This window comes from Zootoca vivipara, chromosome 8, assembly GCF_963506605.1.
Source record: "Zootoca vivipara chromosome 8, rZooViv1.1, whole genome shotgun sequence".
Classification (NCBI taxonomy): domain Eukaryota; kingdom Metazoa; phylum Chordata; class Lepidosauria; order Squamata; family Lacertidae; genus Zootoca; species Zootoca vivipara.
Genome location: NC_083283.1, coordinates 24,671,392 through 24,696,001, shown reverse-complemented (window position 1 = coordinate 24,696,001; position 24,610 = coordinate 24,671,392). Strand labels below are relative to the sequence as shown.

At 42.3% G+C, this 24,610-nt stretch overlaps 2 protein-coding genes across 2 annotated transcripts in view; both read right to left on the bottom strand.

The window, feature by feature from the left end:
• RAD54B (RAD54 homolog B) overlaps positions 1-24,610 on the bottom strand; it is a 47,587-nt gene that overhangs the window by 19,897 nt on the left and 3,080 nt on the right. Inside the window, exons 4-7 of the mRNA XM_035126045.2 lie at positions 4,778-4,969; positions 3,249-3,533; positions 1,704-1,866; positions 353-578 (exon numbers count right to left, since the gene is read on the bottom strand). Coding sequence (XP_034981936.2) covers positions 353-578; positions 1,704-1,866; positions 3,249-3,533; positions 4,778-4,969 — 866 coding nt within the window. The remainder of the gene's footprint in view (positions 1-352; positions 579-1,703; positions 1,867-3,248; positions 3,534-4,777; positions 4,970-24,610) is intronic.
• Positions 11,201-24,607, bottom strand: FSBP (fibrinogen silencer binding protein). Its single transcript, XM_035126048.2, has 2 exons — positions 20,179-24,607; positions 11,201-13,222 (listed from the first exon to the last, which is right to left on the bottom strand). The coding sequence occupies exons 1-2, from the start codon at positions 20,547-20,549 to the stop codon at positions 12,694-12,696; spliced, it is 900 nt and encodes a 299-aa protein (XP_034981939.1). The 5' UTR covers positions 20,550-24,607; the 3' UTR covers positions 11,201-12,693.

Here is a 24,610-nt window from a genome sequence, read left to right as displayed (position 1 = left end):
AGTGCCTGGAAACTTCCATTTCACTGTATCTGAAGAAGTGTGCATGCACACGAAAGCTCATACCAAAATAAAAACTTAGTTGGTCTTTAAGGTGCTACTGAAGGAATTTTTTTTTATTTTATGACAAAAACAGTTAGAGTGTGGTGCTGATAATGCCAAGTTTGCAGGTTCAATCCCCATAAAGGACAGCTGCATATTCCTGCATTGCAGGGGGTTGGACTGGATGATCCGCAGGGTTCCTTCCAGCTCTAGATTCTATCTGCAGTTCGGCATTTTTCTTCTTTGGCATATTTCAATTAATAGTGGTTTAAGAATGGTTTAACATGATGTACAAACCAGACTATTATCTCACCTGATCCACTAAGAACACCTTGATTCTCTCACTTCCCAGCCATTTTTGAAATTCTTTCCCCCAATTCTTCACGAGACTGCCAGGAGTGACTATCAGTGCCTGTTTTATTACAGGCTTGCATCCATATGGCCCTTGACGCAGGAGAGTCCAGAGGACTGAAATGCACTGCAGAGTTTTTCCTAAACCCATTTCATCTGCAAGAATGGCTCCAAATCTACAGCTTACTCTGAAAAAAGACAATTGCATGGTTGATACTACTACTACTATTATTATTATTATTATTATTATTATTATTATTATTATTATTTTAAAGCTTGGCAATTCTCCACAAACCAGTCTTAGGAAAATCCATATTGTTAAGCTATGTATGTAAGTCCTTTTTTTCTTTTTCTTTTTTTACAAAAATATGTATTGAGGCCTGGCCTTAGATTTTTATTTCATTTACTTACTATTTGTATGTGTTTGGTTCAGTCACACACCTTCAATAATATAACAATGTTGTTACAAGGTGCATATAAAATAATTCATTTTAGTGCAAAACCAGAAAGATCCCCACAAAACCCACAAGGGTAAAAACATTAATATACAGAAAAGGCTACAAAAATTAAAAACAAAAACGTTTATGTTTATTTGCTTAGAATACACTTTCTAAGTTTCTGAGGCTGTTTTCTTATACAACCTGAATCAAATTTGTAGAAAGCTCCTAATTTTGGCAAAAGCTCTCTCAACTTACTCTGATAAGGGAATGAGATTGGAACAGTTTTACTGAATGAACAGGAATCAATATCCCTACTTTCTCCTTTCATTGTGGTCTTCTCCTTTGTTGTTATTCAGAAGTCCAATGAGCTTACACTCAGGTAAATCAGGTAGGATTGCAGTTTAAAATCCCTGCTTCAAATTACAGAGTTTACATTAAGCAAATGGCATAGCAATTTCAACAATGAGCTTTTTCACTAACTTCCCTGTTAATATGTAATGTGTCAAGTGTATCTCAAATGAGTGCCATGCTTCTCCGAGGGTGGAATTTGCTAGGAGAGAATCAATTGCATTATTCATTAATAGAAACCTCCTGCTGCAGCTGGTCCGAATGCAATTCAAAAGAATTAAGTACCAGGGCTATGCCATTTCCTACCACTACAGCATACCCATGACATGTAGGCCAATTCTCAATAAGCTTCAGAGATACCAGCCTGCGTCCCACCCCATGCCAAGGTTCTAAAAAGACCGATGAAATCAGAAAGCAAGAAGAAAGTTTGCCCACCTGTGTGATTTGCTGCAGATGACTGAAAGACCATACTTCAGCTTTTGTTCACACAATTTAAAAATAAGTACAAAATGATTATCCTCTTACCTCATTCCCATCATACATTCATAAAGAAATGTTATCCCTTCCCGTTGGTGCGGTCGAAGATGGTTTACAATGTGGGGGTCCACAACAACATCCACCACAGGCAAGCCCGACTTGTTGAACAACCGCTGGTGATTTGGGGATGGGCGCAGCATAACTAAGCAATCTTAAATTTGAAACACAGGAATCATGAATGCAACATTACTGTTTATTCAGCAAAATATACTTTTTGGGGGGAAATGACAGCTGACAAACACTGTTATGTTTTTAATTATCAGATTAAGTAAAGCAACAGAACAGCAAGTGATCGTCAATGTTACCTAAATAGATTTTACACTTGTTTTGATTTAAATGCATGGTGTGGATCTGCCCTCAAGGTATGAAGGAATATTTGACTGGCCACTGCTGCCTCCCCCAACATGGTACACTCCAGCTGCTGTTGGACTCCAACCCCCATCAGCACCAGCCAGCAAGCCTAACAGTTAGCGCTGATGTGAATTATAATGTTATAAGAATTTTAAGGTGTGTGTGTGTGTGTGTGTATGTATGTATATGTATATATATATATATATATATATATATATATATATATATATATATTCATATATATTCATAAATGTACCAAGCAAGCACATAATGTACATAAATGTTTAAACCACATGTCTGAAACCCCACAGAAAAAAAGTCCTGAAACCATTTTGTCTCTCCCAAATGACCTCAAATATTTCTCTGCAAGGTCGAAAGAAATTGGGAGCCTCCCCATTTTCTCTCTGCTCACAAATCCTCTCTCAAGGGCACATTTAAGAAATGAATAGGGTGAGCATGTGACCTGGATTCAGGAATTGAGTAGTTATCATAACAAAAGAGTGGCTAGGATGCCAGGTAATCCAATCAGGTAACTTGGCAGACAGGATAAAAACAATGCACTCAGATTTCTGTTATAGTCCACCCCTTCTCTGATGTATGTATGATGTATGAAGTCTTGGGCTCCAGGGTGGGCAGTTCAAAAGTCTATATAAGGGCTTTCACGCATGGTTCGGGGTCCCTCCTGTCTCTTGCATGTGGCAGTGAGCACCCTGTTGCAACAGTTAGTAAACATCAGGCTTACCAGCTGCTTTGCTTTTCAATACAGTATTCTCTGGTTGGCCTCTGTTATTTTCTCCTACCGATAGTGAACCTACAAAAGGACTCTATATGGGCTCTTGGGTACCCCATAAGGGAAAAGGAGCAGTTTTTTCTTATAACAATCGGAAGAAACAATTGGAGGGCCCCAGGCTGGGAAAGGTTAAGCTGCTGCAGAAAAGAAAGCATCCTCTCCAAATTAATCAGATAGGTGGGCATTAGTTGCAGATTTCCCATTTAAAAGTATTTATTGCCTATTACTAGCAACCCCCTGCACATTTCCTCATGTAGATTCAAGATTTATTTTAAAAATTCACCCCAATATATTGGAGCAGAGGAGGCCAAGAAAACAGAGTCTAAATCCTGCCTGTCTATTCAAATTCAGAAGAGGATAAAACAGAGGTTAAAAACCATAAAAATCCTCACTTGGTCCGCATGGATCATGACGTGGGTTATAGTTCTGGGAGCCTTGGGGAGAATTTCCTTTAGTGTTAGTTTTGGATACATTTTTGAAAGGGTTGCAGAATGGTTTCGCAGCAGCTTGCGAGACGTTCCAAATCTCCTCAGCAGTCTTCACACCAGACTGAAAACACTTGCCGCTTTTGAAGTCCTCTTCTGCAATTATGCCCATCACTTCAATTTCTTTGCCTCCAACCATCAGAGTTTGGCCTTGGTCAAAATTCTCCAGGTCCTTGGTTTTGTATCCAGCACCTAAGAAAGGCCGCAACATGTTTAGCTGAGATGAACAGAATATTAAAATAATACCGGTAGTAATAATAAATCTGTCAGGTAAAAGTTAGACAAAGCCTTTGGCCACATTAGGTTGGATCCAGAGTGCCCTGTCCATGAACGGAAAGGCTCCAAGATCCAATGGAGACTCCTTGCTGGAAGAAGGGAATCGATGAGAAGGCAATTCTCATCGATTCCACCAGAGCCCTGCAGCCTCCTCCTTCTCATGCTTATCCAGAGAGTTCACCCAACCAGCTCCATGGATGTCTGTTTGAGAACCCCTGAATTAAAGGGGTGTGTAGTATTACTACCCTGTTTCTCATATTTTAAGACATACCCATAAAATAAGCCATAGCAGGATTTTTAAGCATTCAAGAAATATAAGCCATACCCCGAAAATAAGACATAGTGATAGGCACAGCAGCAATGCTGGCTGTGGCAGGAGGAGGAAGAAAAAAATAAGACATCCCTTGAAAATAAGCCATAGTGTGTTTTTTTGAGGAAAAAATAAATATAAGACATGTCTTATAATATGAGAAACACGGCATATGCTTGCCCAAAAGCTTTTGTTTTTCGTTTTACTTTGAATGCTTTTGAACTATCAGAACAAAGTAAATAATTTGTTGGATTTATCAGTTAGAGTTTAAATAAATAAATAAATAAATAAATACCATAAATAAGCAAAATGGCAGGGTGCATTAAACATGAGCAGGGGCCTTCAGCCTGACATTTGGCTGCTTATTTCAAATCAGGTGCAGGTCCCTGCCTGGTCACATGCATCTTTTCCTAACTGCCCTCTTCTCTCTCTCAGTTCTCGTCTCAGGCTCCTCCCTGTCCTGTCCTTCCCCACATTCCTCCAGATCTTTCTCAAGCACCAATACTCATTCCCTAAGTCCCTCTGTTCCTTCTGACCTACTTCCTTCTCAGGCCCCTCTGCCTCTTTTACTCTTCATTTCCCAAGCCCCTGCACCTGCCTGGCCTCTCTCTCTTGGATCTGAGCCCATAACCAATAGCAAGCAGCCAGAGACCATTCTGGCTTTCCTACTTCGCTGTGACACAATAACAGTTCAGCCAATCACTGACGAAGACTGCACCACCGCCAAATTTCCTACTCCATTTGTAATGCCAACCATACAAGCAACTGTTTTCATTTTATTCAAGCACACATTCCTTTGGGGGCAGTGCTGAATTTCTACACATCAGAGTTGCACTCTAATTGGCATTACCTCTTCCAATGTCTCTGCCTTCTGTATCTTTCAGGGTCACCGACTTCCCTTTCACAATAAGAATGGCATCACCTTCCCACTTCTTGTGTTTTTTCTTGGAGGCCTTGCACCACACTACACTGAAGTATTTTGTGAGGCAGCCAGGCTCCTCCTGGTGCCTGGCTGTTGCTGTTGTCACTGGGCACGCTGGACCTGTAGAGGCGAAGACACACAAAAAAGGGGGACGAGAGAGAGCGCTTGCAACAGGTCCCTCAGGTTGAGCCCAGGGAGGCAAATGAAATGACAGCTGTGAGTTCCTAGCCCTGGCTGGAAATGCCTGGGATTGAAGCCAGAACCATTTGCATGCGAAGTGTGTGCTCTACCACGGAGCCAGAGACATTCCAAAACAAGACACCCTTCAGCTGTTTTTCAGCTATGACTCTCATCATCCCTGACCAGTGGCCGTGCCAACAATATCTGGAGGGAACTATGCTGGGGAAGTTTGCCCCAGGTGAATAGTTTTGAAACATAACAAAGAGGCATTTCCAGATGCAGTGTGTGTAATAGATGGAACTGAACGGGAACAGCTCATGGATCAAAAATGTATGCAGAGAATGGAGACAAGAATTACATGGCAAACTGGCAGATACACAGAGGTAACAATGTACACAGACAATGTATAGTTCAGGCATCCCCAAACTTCAGCCCTCCAGATGTTTTGGACTACAATTCCCATCATCCCTGACCACTGGTCCTGTTAGCTAGGGATCATGGGAGTTGTAGGCCAAAACATGTGGAGGGCCACAGTTTGGGGATGCCTGGTATAGTTTATCTTACAATTGTAGCTAAATGTGCTCAGGGCAGTCAACTGAAAAAAGTTTGAAATCATGCCTCAATGATTTTACTACAGTATACAACCTGGAAAAATACCAAATTGTTTACTAGAACAAATGCTGACCCTATTTATATATAACCCAAACAGGTACTTTATACCATCTAGTAGCTCTTGTCCATATTGTAGCATAATTCTTTTTATTTTTAATATTTTTATTATTATTTTTTAAAAATGACCATACTGTATACTGAAAAATGCAATTCAAGCAATAAAATTTCAAGTACACTGGTTTCAGTAGGTCTACTCTGATAATAATCATGCTTTCTACAGTGGAGCAGAAACCTGGTTTATTCTAGTACTCACTATCTACATACAGTAATTTGAACATCCTTGCCTGTGCAGAATGTGTGGGATTACCTTGGAAGAAGTCAGAAATATTATTCATTTTTTAAGCATTTTAATATGCTATGCAGAAACAATTACATATAGACAAGCCAAAGACATTCTTGGAAGTGGAAGACATAATCTTTCCAAACCACATTACATAAACCCGATTTACATAAATGTAATTCATTCAATAATTAAAACAGGAAACTAATAGTAGAGTCCAATTTTAAGAAGGGTTATTCAAAGGTAGTCATGTGTATCTAAATATTCACGTTCTGCCCATCCTGTCTACCAACAGCGGCCTTGCTTTAGTGTAAATTAAAAAAGCAAAATTTCCAGAATTTAGTAATCTGGAGTCTAACTAAGCACACAAATGTTCCTTGAGTTCCTAAAATCCCATTAACCTTATCATTTTGCACTAAAGTAGTTAGTAAGATGCCTGAGCCAAGGGCTGTCCATATCAGTATTTTATTTTATTCTAACTCCAAAATAGTTCAATATATTTTGCAGCACGGGGAAGGGAGGAAAGAATGGGATACTGGTGAACTTTTTATCTTATTCTACTAGTCCTGAGGTGCCGCCCACAGAGCAAGGCAGGTTGATTTCTCCAGCACCATGGAGAGCTCCTAATGAGCAACGTGCTTGAGAAGGGCTGGAGGTGAGCTGAGTGCCTTTGAGCCTTTGCCTCCAAGTCCATCTTTCTGATCCTCCACCTCTTTTACTGGAGCACTAGAGGCTCTTAAAGGGCCAGCCCTCTGAACGGAAGAGAGGCACTTCTCCTTTGCTCTAGGTGTCCCGTGCACTGTCAGACTGGTGAGGTAGCATAGGAGGCACTCAGTTTCTCAGGCCAGAACTAGCCGCTTGTGAGGGTCTCAGTTCTAGTTCTATGGCCCTGGTCCATGGGATCCAGTTTAGTGACTTCCTGCCAGTCAGCCTCATGGTTAGTGAACCCCCTAATCCCCAACATGAGACTCAGAGCTAGGAATCTGGTCTAGCTTCTCAGACAGTGGAAGTATAGTCTTTAACTCGTCCTGGTCACTGCTGGACTTCAGGATTATGACAAGTTTTGTTTTCCAGTCACCTCTCTAGGCACATTGTGTTCCAGAGACAAATATTTGCATTATTCAGGCAGCATAAAATGTTGGGAAAGAGCTGAAGTCCATTGCTCTTACTGTTGTAGGATCTACCGGGCTTTTATTTTCTCCAGCCCTATCTTCCAGTTGGTCGAGACCCTTATAATGGTGCCAATTAAAATCAAACAGTCTTTGATAGATTTGCTGAGAATATCTTTACCTTGCCTGACATTTTTCCTGATTTTCAATCCCTGTCCTCTCTTGCCTACTCATGAACCTCTGCTTTCACGTGAATGACTATTGAACAAACACTCAACATCAAAAAAGATTCCACCCACGCAACCTGTCAGCCTCTTCACCAGTTGTCCAGGCTTTCAACACCAGCGTTTCTCAACCGCTGTTCCGCGGCACACTAGTGTGCCGCGAGACGCTGGCTGGTGTGCCGCGAGGTGCGGTGACGAGAAGGGCGATTTGCATTGTCACGTGCCTGGCGGCCGCCAATACTCAACACTGACCCGCCGGAAAGCAATATTTCTCCTCCTCTTTCCCAAAGCTCAGTTCAAACGAGCCTGGCGGCCGCCAATACACAACACTGACCCGCCGGAAAGCAATATTTGGCAAGTGTTTCTTACAGTCATAATTATAATATAGGGCGGCACAGAGTTAAATTTTTTAACTTTTTTAATGGTGGTGTGCCTCGTGATTTTTTTCACGGAACAAGTGTGCTGTGGCCCAAAAAAGGTTGAGAAACACTGTTCAACACAACCACTGTTGAGGGTATGTGTAAAATAATGGATTTTGGAGGCAGGCTTCTGGAGATGCCATTACCATTTATTCATTGTCATCTCTGGTCAGTCCAATTCCACAAACTATTTTGTTAAAAAACCTCTTCAGAAATTGTTCTTGGGGGAAAGTGAACATTGGTACTTACTGTAATAAGTTCCTTCTCTGTAGGAAGGGAGGGTGGTTGTCGCTACCCACCTCTCCACTGGCAGGAAGTCAAGCTTTTGATAGGGTACACCTGATGGGCACCTGGTGGGCAGGGCAACCCCCTCATCAGTTCAATTTGTGCTTAAGCAGGTAACCTTACATCCAAAAAATAAACAACAGAACAGGAAGTAAAAGGAACACAACTTGTTAGGAGAAAAGAACTCAGTGGTCCCATAGTGAGACATACCATTCTGTTCCCTGGGGGCCAGTCCTGAGAGGCCCAAATGGCCCCTGTAAGGTAGCCCAGGTATGAGAAGAGAAGACGCCCCTGGTATGGGCTAAACAGTAAGAGGAGAACAGGGGTGGGGAAGAGACAGGTGGAGGAACAGAGCAGGAACGGAAAGAGGAGGCAGGAAAAACAAGTCAAAGAAGAACAAAGGGAGGTCCGGAACCATAGCTAGTCCAAGTAATATAAACACTGAAGCTCCTAATCAAATTCAACATGCTTTAAAGCATGTTATCAAACGGAAGGCAACCAAGCCAAGAACAGGTCCAAGTAAAAGGACTAAGGGCCATAATTCCAGCCATGCATCTGAAAGTCTGGGGTTTCTGTTTCAAAGATTGCCTGAAGTTCCATTTACACTTGCTAAGAAGGCTGATTGTCAAAGAATTGATGCTTTTGAATTATGGTGCTGGAGGAGACTCTTGAGAGTCCCATGGACTGCAAGAAGATCAAACCTATCCATTCTGAAGGAAATCAGCCCTGAGTGCTCACTGGAAGGACAGATCCTGAAGCTTAGGCTCAAATACTTTGGCCACCTCATGAGAAGACTCTACTCCCTGGAAAAGACCCTGATGTTGGGAAAGATTGAGGGCACAAGGAGAAGGGGATGACAGAGGACGAGATGGTTGGACAATGTTCTCAAAGCTACCAACATGAGTCTGACCAAACTGTGGGAGGCAGTGGAAGACAGGAATGCCTGGTGTGCTCTGGTCCATGGGGTCAGAGAAGTGTTGGACACGACAAAACGACAAAACAAACAACAACAACAACAACAAAATTATCCTAGCAGCTAAGAAACAGCTGGAGCTCAGGTGTTAAAACAATGAGGCTGAGTAAGATCCAGGCAATGGTCATGAACTCCCTGCCCCCGCCTCTTACCCCACACCCTCCCCATATTTGCTGCAGAGGGTTGAGGAAAACCCCAGAACAGATTTAGGGGGCACATAAGTGTTTTTCCCCAGGGGGTACTCAAGAGTACACAGTACCAGCACCTTTTTTTGGTTGTTAAAAAGTGTAGCACTTGCTGTAACAACTTCATGGTAAGTACCGGCACCTATTTTTCGGGGGGGGGGGAGCACTGGGCACAGGGATACCAAGGGAGTGGGAAGGGAAGTTCCTGTGCTCATTTTAATAATGCAGTGGTTATGGTTATTTGTTCATTTATTATGTCAGCTATGTATATATTGCTTAACACCAGAGTTCTAAACAATGAAGTTACATAAGAGATACAAAAGATAAAGTTAAAATTAACCATAAAATCAGAAAAATTCTGATCTATAAAGATGTTAATTGCCGTAAGTAAGGGGAGGTGAAACACAATAATCTTTTAAATACATATTTGCACTCCAAAGGGTTTTGAAGTTTATGGGAATGGGGGGTACATATTTTGTCACCAGGTAGCTAGACTTATATATGCTACTGATCAAGATAATGGTGTCTTCTCCAAAATATTTAATCAGTGATCTCTACACTCCTAAACTGTTTACAAGCTTTATTAAGGCCAATTTATTTCCAGGAATAAAGAGCTCATGAAAACAAAACAAAACCCAGAAACTCAGATTGGGGGTGGCGGCAGGGAGATTGAGAGTATTCAAGCAATGCTCCCTAAGTGTAGGTAAAGAAGGATAAAGGATGAAAGGACTAAACCAAACAAGATTACGTGGAAGTAATCTCTTTCCCTGCCTCTTATTTTACAGGGCGATATCCTTTGCACATATCAGATATAGCAGAAGCTTTATCTAGGTGGTGGAGGGCCCCCTGAACGGAAGCCAAATTTCAAGAGTCTATGTGCGGGAAACTGGTTCAACTGGAATAGTTAAGCAAGTACAAGCTAGCAGCTTCAGAAACAGACAAATAATCATTTCGCACCTAAAACTCAGAAACATTTAAAAAAGCAGAGGAAGCTGCCTTCCATTGAGCTCTACCATTGGGCTATTGTACTTCCCCTTCAAAAGCCTACTCTCACTACAGCAGTGGAACCTCGGTTTATGAACACCTCGGTTTATGAATTTTCGGTTTACGAACGCCACATACCCATCTGGAACGGATTCACTTTCCATTACTTTCAATGGGAAAGTTCGCTTCAGTTTATGAACGCTTCAGTTTATGAACAGACTTCTGGAACCAATTACACCCATGCTTCGGGTTAAGTACCCTTCAGGTTGAGTACTCCGCAGACCCGTCTGGAACGGATTAATCCACTTTCCATAACTTTCAATGGGAAAGTTCGCTTCAGTTTATATACGCTTCAGTTTAAGTACTCCGCGGACCGTCTGGAACAGATTAATCCACTTTCCATTACTTTCAATGGGAAAGTTTGCTTCAGTTTATGAACACTTCAGTTTATGAACAGACTTCCGGAACCAATTGTGTTCATAAACCGAGGTACTACTGTATTGTACTTTTATAGTTACACTAGCTGGCCCGGCCAAGCGTTGCTGTGGCTCAGTCTGTTAAATGGACCCTCAGAGTCCCCCTTAAGACTCCACTCACCTTCAGAGTCCCCCTTCATTTTGTTGAAATGTTTTACGTGTGTTGTTTACACAGGGTCATCCCTGTGACTCTCCCCACCCTGTCCCAACCCATGACCTATCCCGGACCCTCCTCTCCCCACCCCCGGCTCATCCCTGTGATTGGCCCCACCCTGTCCCGACCCATGACCTATCCCACCCCCTCCTCCCCCCAACCAAGTGAGCCCCCACCTCCACTCGGCCCAGTCAGGAAAGCTGAGCCGAGATGCTGTGGAGAGGGAAACTTTCCTAGGTGTAGTACCAGTGTAGTCATCACTAGACGGTGCTGTTTTGCAACATCTCCTGTGCTCCCAGCATGCACTTGAGGGTGATTTGTGAGTTGTGGAACACGGGGCTGTTGGGGTTTTACGTGGCCCAGGTGTGACATCTGTCTACACAACCTGTATATGGTCACTCTCAAATTCGCTTTGGACGTTATGTCAAAATTTGAACGTAATCAGTCAAGCGGTTTCGAAGAAAAGTGGACAGCCACCCACATGCCCTTATATATATATATATATATGTTCTGTCCCAGTTTGCATGTCCTAAGTAAGAGCTTGTCCACACTTACCTTTCCTCCGCTCATTCCAGACACATTCTGCAATTTAAAACTCAGTGTCTGAGCACCTTTCCCCTGCCCCCTGGAGCTTTCCCTGCAAAAACCTGCTCTTCAAAGCTCAGTCAAAGGAACCGTCAATTCGTGGAAAACCCAAATTGATTTTTGCTCCAATTCAACTTTAAAGAGCAGGTTTCCATGAGGAAAGCTTGGGGCAAAAACCCTAAAACCGCTTGGACACGGAGCATTAAAGTGCAAACCTCTGATTGGAAGAGCAGGGCAACAGACAAGTATGGATAAGGCCTAAACCAGTGACAAGGAACTTCTGGACTGGAAGCCTAATTAGGACTGCTAGGACTTCCCATTTGGCCCTTGTGGCTATTTTAGCTAAGCCATGCTCAACTGCCCTTACGCTTGACATCCTATGTGACTCTGGTAGGGGAGGCAGGATAGGTAAAGATGCATCTATTCTAGGCCAAAAGGCTTTGCTGATCAGCTATTAGAAGCACCGCAGTGCTGCAATAAACCATAGTTCCCATGAATATTGTGCATGCTTCACTTCTCCTTTATACCCAGTAGGAGCAACTAATTGCGACCCCTTGCATTATATGCAAACCTGGAATCATAGCTTCTTTTGCTCAAAACAAACCACAGTAGGTAAGCCAAGAACAAAACTTGCTTTAACAGTGTGGTGTGTGTGGAATGAAGATCCCTAGTTCAGATGTAACACTGATCCAGAGATCATGATTTCTTGCTTCTGCAGTCTAGAGGAGAGGAGTGAAGGAGGAGCCCTCTGCAGTGCACACTCAAAAGTATTCCGTTACCTATGGTTTATTGTGATGTACGAATGCCACCATTATATTCACCCTTGTTCAGGTCAACATGAAAATATCTCACCAGCAATTCCTTTCTATGAAAAATACTTCATTTTAACTACAGCCATTTCCACAAGTTTTATGAAAGGAGGAAACAAAGATAGTATTTTTCTCCATTTTGCATATGTTTATTGACTCACAAATAGATGAGTATAGATAAGAACTGATTCACCAAAAAAATGAAACAGAATAAGATCAGCATATTTTACAACAGCTGTATAAGTTATCATTTGCTTTTGCTAACAGTCAAGTGGTCATAAGATTTCAAAGGTGTTTTTTTTTAAAGTCTTAGATCTGGTTCTACTTTAAATCAGAAAACCTGGGAAGACCAGTGAAAAATGGCTTTAATTTTTTTTTGCAAATTTGCATGAGAAACAAAATGGAAAAAACATGCATACCCCTACCCCCAAAACGTGGGTAAATACTTCTTTTCTAGATCAAAAAGAATTGTGAAATAACCCTGGTTTTTATGCAGAATTGCTAAATATTCAAAGATTGTTGAATTCAGGAAGATCCCGACGTAGTCGCATCGCTTTTAACTTTTCTACTTTAATTTTTGCTCTCAATAGCTCTTCTTCCAGCTGCTGCCTTCTTTTCAAGCCATCCCTTTTTTCTTGGATATAGAGCCCAATTTTCCTTTGATTTTCCAAAATGATGTGATGCTCTTCTTTCAACATTTGCAACATCTGGGGATCATATCCCCCACATGCAGGTCTAAATCGTTCTCCAGTTTCCAGCCTGAAAAATTCATCTCTTCTGTGGATGGGAGATGGAGACAACATTCTTATATCCACAGAAGACAGGGAAGTTGAAGGAGATCTCTCCATTGCATGGACCAAATGTTCTTCTTCTCTTTGCTCTAAGCTCTCCTGTGTTTGTAACTCTACAATCAATGATGCGGGTGGCTTCACATCCTCCTCGTCTTCATCCAGCTCCAATGTGATAGCAGCAGGTTGGTGCTCTAACAATGACTGTGGTGAGCTGGTAGTAGCAACTATTTTTTTATCCGGTGTAGCACTGAAAACAGACAAATAATATTTTCATCATTAACAGAAAAGAAAAAGGATCTTCTTAGTCCATGAAAAAGGCAAAACCTCAACTTCTAAGGCAGGCTTCCCCAACCTGGTGACCTCTAGATGTTTTGGATTACAACTTTCATCAGCCCCAACCAGTCCCAACCACTTGTGAATTAGCATTTGATAAAAGACACTACCATTGTTCACATGTAGATTTGTCACAGAGGGGTACACAAAGCATATGGCTACCTGACTTTGTCATATGATGAATAATAAAATCTAATTGAAAAAGTGAAGAAAGAAATACAGAGAAAATGAGGAGTGTAGATTATTTATTGATTGAAAGGACCAATAAAATCTCAAACCATTCCTGCCAGTTTAGCTCTAAGGGCTTTGTATGGCTTCCTTTTTCGAGGGTCTGAATAACATTTTATCTCAAAGCATTTCTTTCTCTGCATATATTCCACACATCCTGCAAAATTCCCTATTCAAAGTATCTCAGCACTTAAGTTCTGGGGGTCACAAGTGCTACCTGGCTTTAGTAGTCAGTGATTATTTGTGGCTATTCAAACTCTTCCCTTCTAGGGGGGTCTTCCCTGTCTAGGGGGTGGGGAGGGCCAGAGTAACCTGGTTACTTGGCACTGGGCTGGGAAGCACTTGGAAGTGGTGAAAGAATTTCTAGCTGCTTCCAAATGTTCCCCAGTACAGTGCAAGGTAAGTGAATGATCCTGCCCTTCAGAGGACCTGTGAGGTGGGCTCAAGGTCAGCTTCTCACCTTTCTCCAGATTAGGTGAAATCCTGAAAGAGCAACTGTGGTGTTTGCCTATTCCTGGGGAAATAAGACTGTGCAGGAGGGGGGGAAGGGTTAACAGGCTGACCAATAGGAAGCTGGAAACGGAGCTTATGGGCTTTAAGACACAGCCCAAGGGAACAGTTTGGCAGTTGAGAGTTGGCAGTTGGGAGTGGGTGGTTGGGAGGGTTGGTGAGTGGGAGTTGGTGGTGGTGAGGTAGAGGAGTTAGAGATAAAGACAGGGTTGAGATTGAGAGGATAACGTGTAACAGTGCATCTAATATCAAAAGCTTGTTGCTGTTTGAAATAAACTCTCGATTATTTGTTTAACTTAAATCCTGACTGAGACTCAGTAATTTACCAGGGGATTCTGGTTGGTGGCAGCAGAGCAGTGGTGGCACAGGGTCAATAGTCCGTGAAACGACCGGGGTCCCTGTGTGAACGCCACAGCAACATTCTCTCACTTTCGCCTTTCCAGGGGGCCTTGAAAGTATGGAGGGAGGTATGGGAGAGACTACTGAAGATCATAGGATCATCGAACTGTGGAGCTGGAAGGGTCATTGGAGCTGGAAGGGTCATTGGAGCTGGAAGGGTCCAAGGGTCATTTAGTCCAACCCTCTACAATGCGGGGATCTCCGCTAAAGCATCTATGACTAATGGCCATCCAACCTCTGCTTAAAAACCTCCAATAAAGGAGAGGACTTCCTCTTTCCTTCTCCCTTCCGCCAAATTACGTATCTTTCCCCCGCGCCCAAGAAGTAGTGTGGATTGGAGAGCCTAGCCTCACCAGAACCAGAGAAGAGAGAAACTGTTGTGACTCAAGCCTGGAGATGGGGATTCTGTGAGTGTCCATATGTTGTAGGACTCCCCTCATCAGACACAGCCAGCATGGCCAATGGTAAGGAAAGATGGGAGCTGTAGTCTAACATCTGGAGGCTTCCTGTCCATGCTAAAGTCCTTTAACAGGACAGCAAGCTGCTAAGCAGCTATAAAAGACATTGGACAGCCTGGTAAAGCACCAGGACCAACTTACCTATTTATTGTTTTTAAAATATTTTTAAAACAGCTATGAAAAACAAGATACAATACAATACAGAGTAATGTTGGGGTGGGTGGATGAACAGTCCGACCAAAATTCTGAAAGCTGAAAATATAATTTACTACATTAATGGAGATGAAGATCAGGCTGGAAATCTGCATTAATGTTCTCACAAAATGCCTTCAGTGTGTGCTAACTGGCTATCTTACAAAAAACTAGCTTAAATCAAAAAAATCACATTTATATTATAAACTTAGGAAAGAAGAATGCAAGTTTTCATCTACTAGTGTGGGGACACCTCTATTCAAAATTAGGAGACACAGTTATCATGGCGGAATTGATATTCAGAATCCGTCCAGCATCTGTTTAGTATGAGTCAGTTATGTCAGTTTTAATAGAGCTTGGAATTGGTCATCAAATGCCAAATTAGATTCCTAACTGCACTGCCTCCAAAAAAATCATATGCTGATCCACCCAGACTAAATCTGCTGTTACTAGTTTCATATGGAAGTGACCGTCTTCGACAAGGGTGTTGGGTAACAGCAGCATACAATGGTGTGTTTCACTAGGGTGGCCCAACCCTGTTTTATTAGTCAGCTACATGCATAGCATGGGTGTTCCGTAAAAACAGAGCGTAGGTACTTGATTACTGTGCAAGTCCAGGAACGGAGCTGAAATCTGCTTTGATAGGGGCAATGCAAGGAGTCTTAAGTATTAAAAGCATAAGAACCCTACTAGTCCAGGACCAAAGGTCTATCTAAACCAGCATCCTCTTTCCCACAGTGGCAAACCAGGTGCCTACAGGAAGCCCGCAAGAAGGATGTGAGCACAAGCATGCTGGGTCACAAACATGCTGCCTCTGATTCTGGGGGTAATATACAGTCATGTGTCTAGAGTTCCCTTTAAAGTCATCTAAGTTGGTGGCTGCCACCACATCTTGTGCAAACCAATAAATTCCATAGTTTAATTATGCACTGTGTGAAGGAGTACTGTATTCTGTTTACTCTGTCTTGGTTCTCCCACCTTCCAGTTCACTGGATGTCCCCTTCCCTAGTATTCAGAGAGAGAAAATTCTCCCTATCCACCTTCCCTACACCATGTGTAACTTTATACACCTCCTTAATGTCTCCCTTTTGCTAAACGAAATAGCTCCAAATAATGGAACCTTTCTTCATAGTAGGTTTACTCTCCAAGGCCTGCATACTTGCTTACCTTTTGGGAGAGAACCATTGATACCCACTCGGGTTTTTTTAGGGGCTAACTGCATATTGCAGGCAGTTAGAAATTAGCCAGGAGCATTTTTGACTGGCCCAGGTCCAATTGCAGCCATGTGAAGATTCCTGGATGCAAGGTTGGCAACTGGGAAAAGCAAAATATCACTTAGAGAAGGCTCTGGAGTATTTTCCTCAAAGCTTGAATTCTTTTTATTCTGGATTGTTTTGTTTGATGTTTTATGTGTTGTAAACTGCTTTGAGATTTGCCATTTAAAATATAAAAAGTATAAAAATGTAAGTAATAAATATAATAAACCCTATTGCAAAAGAAGGTGCCTGGACAGACCACTGTGATGACTGTGATAAGGTGCCATTTGGTAATTAGATTGTTTATCAGTAGCCAAGAGTTAGAAACTCAGATATATAAAGGCCTGATGCTGGACTATGAAAGAAAAACAGCTGGGCTGGGGTTTGAGAGACGTTGCACTAGGAAGGTGCCTACCGCATTCCTCAACTGCCAGTTTAGGGCACCAAAGTGAATCGCCCCATGGTTTCCCTGGACCACAGGGTTCACATCATTAATAAACATGCATTTTAAAGCATGTTTAAAGCGGATGGAGATTAGGAGCATAGAAACAATGAACAAGTGAAGGTTTGCACACACCCTTCTGTCTTTCAGCCAAATCTTAGAGAGCACAAAGCCCAATACTTTTTGCCCCATAAGCTAACTGGCCTCATAAAGGCTGCCCCGAGCTTTCTAACTACTTGGCAAGAGGTAACAAAACAATTCTAATAAAATTTCCAACACCTTTCAACTGAATTAAGCTATGATTTACCGGTAATTGAAACTGCAGTTCAGGATACACAAAATGGGGGGGGGACCCAAAAGCACTGCTCAGGGTCATAACAGGCAACAGAGAATGGCAATGTCAGTCAAATGACACTGCACGACAGGCTAGCCCGTGGATAAAGGAAAAATATGAGTCATTGGTTGCTTACGAACTGAACTCTTGTTATAAGCAATGTGAGCTTGGGGAGGGGGGGGTAAAATATTAATCAGTAATACTAAGTTGTGAATCTCCTTTTGCATGTGCCTCAAGGCAATTTACAAACAGCTCAAATTAGTTTTAAAAACAGTAAAAGGAACACCTAAGGCCGCTTACCTTTTCATCCTGCTGGAAAAACAAAAAAATGTATTCCATTATTTCTGGAAAGTAGAGGTACTGGGTGGGCACCTCTGGTATCTCAACAAGGATACTTATTCCACAAAACAGTGGCAGCCGCACTGAAGGCCCTGCTTCAAGTTGCTGTGAAGCAGGCTTTTGATATTTGGGGACTTTGAGGAGAAAGTCTCCTGTAGGATGCAGGGAGTTACCAGGTACATAAGGATTATGAAGGTCTTGCAAGCAACCTGGTCCTGAGCCAAATAGGGCTCTATATGTTAGTACCAGAACTTGGCTTGGTAACAGACTAGCAGCCAGTGAAAATGCAGTGGACAAGGTGTTAAACACTGGCAGTTGTCTGCTCTCACATGCAACTGAGTTGCCACGTCCTACACTGGTTGAAGCCTCCAACACAACCTCAAATGTGCAGAGCACATTGCAGTACCCCAACCCTGAGGTTACCAATGCATGAGTGGTCATAACTGTTAAAAGGTCCTCCTAGCCACTGAGGACATCTGCACCTCCAGTGACACCCTGGATGGCGCACCTGCTCCTTCAAAGAGTCCAATTTCCTGGACTCACACACAGAGCCTCCATCATGCTATGATTTCAGACTCAGTTTATTACTCTCATTCATCCCACCACCTCATCCAGCCACTGGAGCATTTTATAGAGATGAGGTAGAGCAGATTGTGTTTCTGCTTCTCAATGGTGACTTTTGACTGGGAACTGGAAATTTGGAGCTATGCATCACTATTCTTCTCTATCCCTGTTGGCCAACCCCATTCCATGACTCAATGGTCCTACGTACCAGGTTTCTCTTAATCAAATGGGAGGAAGAAATTAATGGTTTCCAGACAGCAGAGACTGACACGGAAACAATATTAATGGGAAGAGGTGGGAAGATGAAGAGGCAGAATCTCAGTTGGTTGGGAGGATGGCCAATTTGGTCCACAAGTTCTCTATTGAGAAAAAGGAATATATTATGTACAAAAAGGATTTAGAAAAGCTTTTCACTTAGATCCCAAACAACTACAGGGAAGTCAGTTTCATTCAGATTAATGAAGCTTACTCCAACATAATATCGTCAGGATCAGGAGATTGTTTCTCCAACTGTTAGTGAACTGATTTTTTGGGAAACGTTTGTTATTGAATAAAATAACAAACAAATCTTTCAGATTTCAATAGTCTTTAAGGTGCACACTATTAATATTTTCAAAACATTTGTGTGCCACATTTGTGCTGCTCACACAGCACCCATAATGGCTTACAATACAAAAATAAAATACAACTGTAATTACAAATCCACCCATTTCCACAACTACAAAATTATTAAGCTACAAAAGAAACCTGCTGTATTGGCTAAGGGGTTAAATGAAGAGTATATGACCACCCAAAAAGTGGCCCCATACTTCTGGCTTATGCTGACCATTTCAATCTACATCAGTATTGTAGAAATTATATACACACACCCTTCTAACATGCTATTACATATCTATACATACAGTAATTAGATGGGAGTACACCTGAGTGAACTCAACAGGGGCTTACTTCTGAGTAGAAAGATAAAGGATTGTGCTGTAAAAGTCCATTTTGATTATACCTTATTTACCCTAGGCAATACAGAATTATTTCACCAAAAGGCCCACCACCACATGTTATTTTTACAGCATCTGCCATGGTGGGATTTAGACGACTGTTACCATCCAGAGGCAGTACAAATCAAGGACTGGCCAGTGTGCACAAACATGCCAGTTTTCCCGGAAACTCAGATTAACATATTTGTTTTGCACAGTAAGTGACATGAATTTAAATGGCTTGTGACAGGAGTAAGGAAGAGAGCTGCTCCATTCCCCCTGGTTTTTAAAATGTCTGCATCCAGGCACAGGACAAATCTGGTCTGAGAAGCTTTTGAGCAGCCGTGTTTTGTAGAGGGGGAGGGCAGCATAAGCAAAGGCCCTGCAAGAAAGCTTGAAGACAGCCTGCCTGCTCTACCTCTGGCTCAAATCTAGAGAGGCTCCGATTTGATTATACACTAAAAGGCTGCTGGAAAATATGAAGACTTTTGTGTGACTGCAGTGTTCCGATCTGTCTGCGCACAACCCCTGTAAATGTGCTCCATGCCCTCTTTTTTGCAGTTTAAATTAGAGCATTAATTTGCATACTGGCCTCCGAGAATGTGATTGTTTAAAACAATCCATCTGCATTGTTTAAAAAGGCATGGTAGCATACCAAGTAAAATCATTTAAAAGGTCTAAATTCAGTCAAAATGTATTCCACCCTGAGAGATTAACATAATCCTTGACTGGGCACACTGTACTGAGAGAGGCTCCTTTGTTCTCCTGCTCGACTTCATGTAGATAGATATTATCCAAAACAGGCGTCAGTTTCCGTATGCAGAGGCAAGTTGACCGTAGTACTACCTTAAATGTAGAACAGCCTTTTGCTTGGTCAGTGTTTGAATGCTATGCCTATTAAAAGGGGAGGGGTAAAAGTTGGAGCTCCTATTTCACTTGGATTCTTTCTTAACCCTCACTTGCCAAGGGTCCGACAATAAGATCTTTTGAAATGCGGCTGGAAGTTGAACAGAAAAGTCAGTCACTGTTTAAAAATTAAAGAAGTAAATAATAACAATGATCACAAGGTTTTAACTTTTCCCAAAGGCTAAGGCATGTAGCTCAAAAGGGGATGGCCAGAGAAGACAGGAGGCGCTGTAGCAGCCATCCAGGAGCAATGTAAAAGGCAACTTACCATGGCAGATTGCTCCTCTCCCTCAAGCACACGCTGGAAATCTGGGGGATCATCTCCACAACTTTCTTGGTCGGTTCAGAGATGTAGCTTTTGTAATCAGAAAGGCTCTCTTTTTGCTGCAGTAGCTCCTGCTTGGCGTATTCCTTGAGCCTCTTGTACAAGGTGCGCAGGCCCTGCGCGGTGCGAGGAGGGCGGTCTGCTCCAATGGCATTGTAGTTATCGGCTATGATGTCCCAGCATTTGTTTTTCTCCACTATGACTGAGTGCTTGTTGGTGTGCTCTTCGAGAATCTTAACATACGGCTTGACAAGTTTCAGCAAATCGAGCTTTTCAGACAAGGTAAAATTCGAGGACCTGGCCTTCCCAACCATCGTTCTCTCCAGCTTGAAGAAACAGTTCCTGAAACCACCACGCAGATCCTAGCTCTGCTCGGCTCTTTTTCACAAACAGAAAAAGATCAGGCTTAACTAGGCTTGTCTCATTTAGGCCCACGCCTACAAGGGAGGGTTTATTAAAATTCCTTCAGCTTAAGCTGACGCAGGTTCAGGAAATCTGCTTAAGCCAAGCCTGACCTACATAAGGCTTCAGATTGAAGGAGACGAGAAGCAGGCAAAACACACACTTTTGTGTCAAGAGACCCATACATACACCGGATTGAAAACATAAAAGGTTTAAAGATTAGCACATTACCCTGCTAAATATTACCCAATTCATCCTGAGTTAACAAGCTCACGCACATCTCTTTGAGCTGACAAGAAACTGAAACTGCACAGAGGATTGGATTTATTCATGCCCAAGAAAGCAACAACTTTTTTTTTTTTGGTCATTTATTGATTGTTAAGACGAACCACCACAGCAAAAGGAGAAATGAAAACAACAAACAGGGGGATTTAGGAGCGGGCGTGTGTAGAGAGATCCCTAACAGAGCCCCTGATCACGGCTCCCTAGCTGCTGTTCTCTCTGGCAGTATTTGCATAATGCTAGTCCTGCTGTCAATCAGGAATTGCATATCGCCTAGCTAGTTAGGTTTCACTCAGGCTCAGGCTTCACAGTAAAGCTAAGCTTCCTCAGCACTTTGCAGCTTGCCTTGGCTTCCCACGCACGCACACACTTTTTAAAGAGGCAGTCACTCAAAAGGAGTGCCGTGAACAAAAGAGCTGGGGGCGGACGGCAGACGTTAACATCAAGTTCTTTTCATATTCCACCACCCCTTGCAGCTGTGCCCTTCGGTAATCTACCCATCTCACAGCATCCATGATCACCATTCAGCAGGACTGTGGCTAAAAAATAGCTCTCGGGAGTCAAGTAATAAACACAACATTCAATCAGGGTTCTGGATTCATTGTACTGTGTGGGCTTTTCATAACTTCCACCAAGAAGCTATTATTATGTTAAGAAATCCAACCATTGCACAAATGGAAAACATCAATTTCTAACTATTGTTTGCCCAAATCACACAGGAATTCTCACACAGTATTTTCTCTCTCCTTCTCTCAGAAAATGTATACTAAAAGGAAGTAGGAGAGGCTGTTGGATTTGGACTTGGAAAACCCACTCCATGAAGGTCACTAAAGCAGCACATCTTGGCCTGGCCTCCTCCCTTCACTGGGTTGTTGTGAGGATAAAGTATGACATCCTTTAAGACGGCCATTCAGAATTCTTTCCTGCCCAAGGCAATATTTTAAGCCAAGGAAACTGAAAGAGACATACATCTAACAAATGAAAAGATCCCTATTTTAAAGCATCTTTATTCCTGTTCACTATCTAACAAGTGTGTTTTGCTTAAGACTTGAGACAGATTTGGGAGACATCTGGCATTTACATTTTCAAAAACAGGAGATCAGCCATTGCGGCAGTTCTTTGTCCCAGCAGTCCTTGATGCAACCTGAAACCAGCATAGCACCTCCTAGCCTAATCCAATTAAGTTTGCCATCTCCTCCTGCACTTTCATCTTAAAGCAATGACCAAATCCAGACTGTCTGGCTACAACATCCCTCCATCCCCCCACCCCTTTTTGCTTTATGTCCAGCCTGATGAAGATTTCTTGAAAGTTTGCTAACTAATAGACATTTTGCCCAAGTGTAAATTCTGAAATATTTCATATGGATCAGAACGGAACTTTAATGATTTATAAAATGCAAATTCCCGCAGAAGTGCGGAGAACTGAACAGAAGATTGGAAGAAGAAAAAACTCCTAAGAGAATCAAAATGGACAGATCATTCCATTTGTAATTAGGATTTGGAAATCTTTACCTTGTATCAAGTCTGAGAAGATCTGAGGGAAGATTTAATCCAATAGCTACTTTAGCCCTAATAATTATGTAGAGGGAAGCCAAATAATAAACAATTTTTAAAGAGTTAGCTATTTGGCGTGGGCAACTTCAAGCAAGGTTCACCCACAATTTGCCTGTTAATTATGCTTATACCTACATTCATTGGTAATTTTATTAACTCATAGCTCAGGTAGAGCACCATGACCTCAGCTCTGAGCCCCCCGGAAGGGCAATATTAAAAATATAATGAGAGCAAATAAAACAATCTGTATGAGTAAGGTGAATGTTCCATCCCCCCTTTCATATATTATAGAATAGGGCAAAGGTAAAGAATGAGAGCTGGACCATAAAGAAGGCTGATCGCCAAAGAATTGATGCTTTTGAATTATGGTGCTGGAGGAGACTATTGAGAGTCCCATGGACTGCAAGAAGATCGGACCTATCCATTCTGAAGGAAATCAGCCCTGAGTCCTCACTGGAAGGTCAGATCCTGAAGCAGAGGACAAGATGCTTGGACAGTGTTCTCGAAGCTGCCAACATGAGTCTGACCAAACTGCGGGAGGCAGTAGAAGACAGGAGTGCTGGCGTGCTCTGGTCCGTGGGGTCACAAAGAGTCGGCGGACATGACTAAACTACTAAACAACAACAAAGAATCTCAGGCCGGGGGCCAATCCAGATTTCCCCTGCCCCCCAGGTCATACACCCTCTCCCAGACTACACCTCTTACTAACCCTGTTTCACATCCTCCTGAAATGTTTTTGCCTGGCTAAAGAGTCCCTGAAGTCTGTAATTCCTGGCTGGAGGACAGAAAGGGTGGTATGAATGCAGAAGCAAGCCAATTGTATCCATTGATATGGCCCTGCCCACCAACGGCATGTGTTCTCTGAAAGGTTGCCCAATAGTTAATGTAGCCCTTGGGCTGGAAAAAAACGTTTCTACCTCTGAAATAGAGAAGCCTCCTGTAGACTAGGAAGATACAACGATGTTTCATACTCGTCTCTTCTGAGGTCAGTCCTATTCAATCGGGTGGAACTTCTAACCAGGTAAGTGGGAGTACAACTGTGTCACAAACCATTCAAAGCAGCCAATATTGAAATTTAAAAACAGGGTCAGAAAAACAAATTTAACAATCCAACAAAAAGAGTGCCAGAGAGGCTATTAACAGAACCACAAAACCAAATGGAACCAGCAAACCAGAACCAAGCATCATGCAGGTCAGAAATGTGCCTCAACAACAACAAAAAGGATCCTTCAAACAAAGTACAATTTACCAAATGCAGCACTAACACCAAGCATCATAAAATAGGGCAAGTGGATAAACAAATCTGAAAGGTAAGTGTGGGATCTGACAGGTTTTATATTTATTCAAAGATACACATACCAGCCTACTATGATAAAATACAGAAATTATTATGTCACAGCCTAGAGCTAGTAGATATAGCTTTATTTTTTGATGGATTTACTTAACCTTCATTTATTGTTTACAGTTCTCAGAACTCATACTCCTAAGTACAGTGGTACCTCCGGTTACGAACTTAATTCGTTCCGGAGGTCCGTTCTTAACCTGAAACCCATTAATATGAGGCGCGCTTTCTCTAATGGGGCCTCCTGCTCATGAGACTTCCACTCACATCCCAGAGCACAGTTCGCAACCAGGAGCATCTACTACCTGAAGCGTTCATAGGTTCCACTGTATAGGGACCCCTGACCATTAGGTCCAGTCGTGACCAACTCTGGGGTTGCGGCGCTCATCAGTTGATAAAACAACTGACAATTGCCAGCTTTACTTCATTTCATATATGTTGCAACAGGCACTGTGATTCTCTAATGGTTTGACTTCACCCCCAGAGGTGCACTCCATTGTCTCTTGAGAAAGATAAGTGCCAATATTATCATATAAACACCTATACACTGTGTCCCTCTTCAGATGCCTGTCAGACTCTTTGGTCCTTTGAAAGTCACTGCTATTTGTTTTCGTCTATTCATTTTTGCTCTTTCCTCATTCTGAGAACCTAAAACACTGACAGTATCATTGTTGAGAAAAAACTCATCCTTAGCCAGATGCTCCCAAGCTCCTGACAGCTTTCCTTCATAAGCAATTTTTTAAACTGCTATGCTTTATATCAAACCAGTCTACCAGGATAACATTCAAATGTTTT

Coding starts and splice junctions, on each gene's coding strand:
- FSBP (XM_035126048.2), bottom strand. CDS start 20,549: ATGGTTGGGAAGGCCAGGTCCTCGAATTTTACCTTGTCTGAAAAGCTC. Junction 13,223..20,178: donor GAGAGGAGCAATCTGCCATG/GTAAGTTGCCTT, acceptor GTCTGTTTTCAG/TGCTACACCGGATAAAAAAA.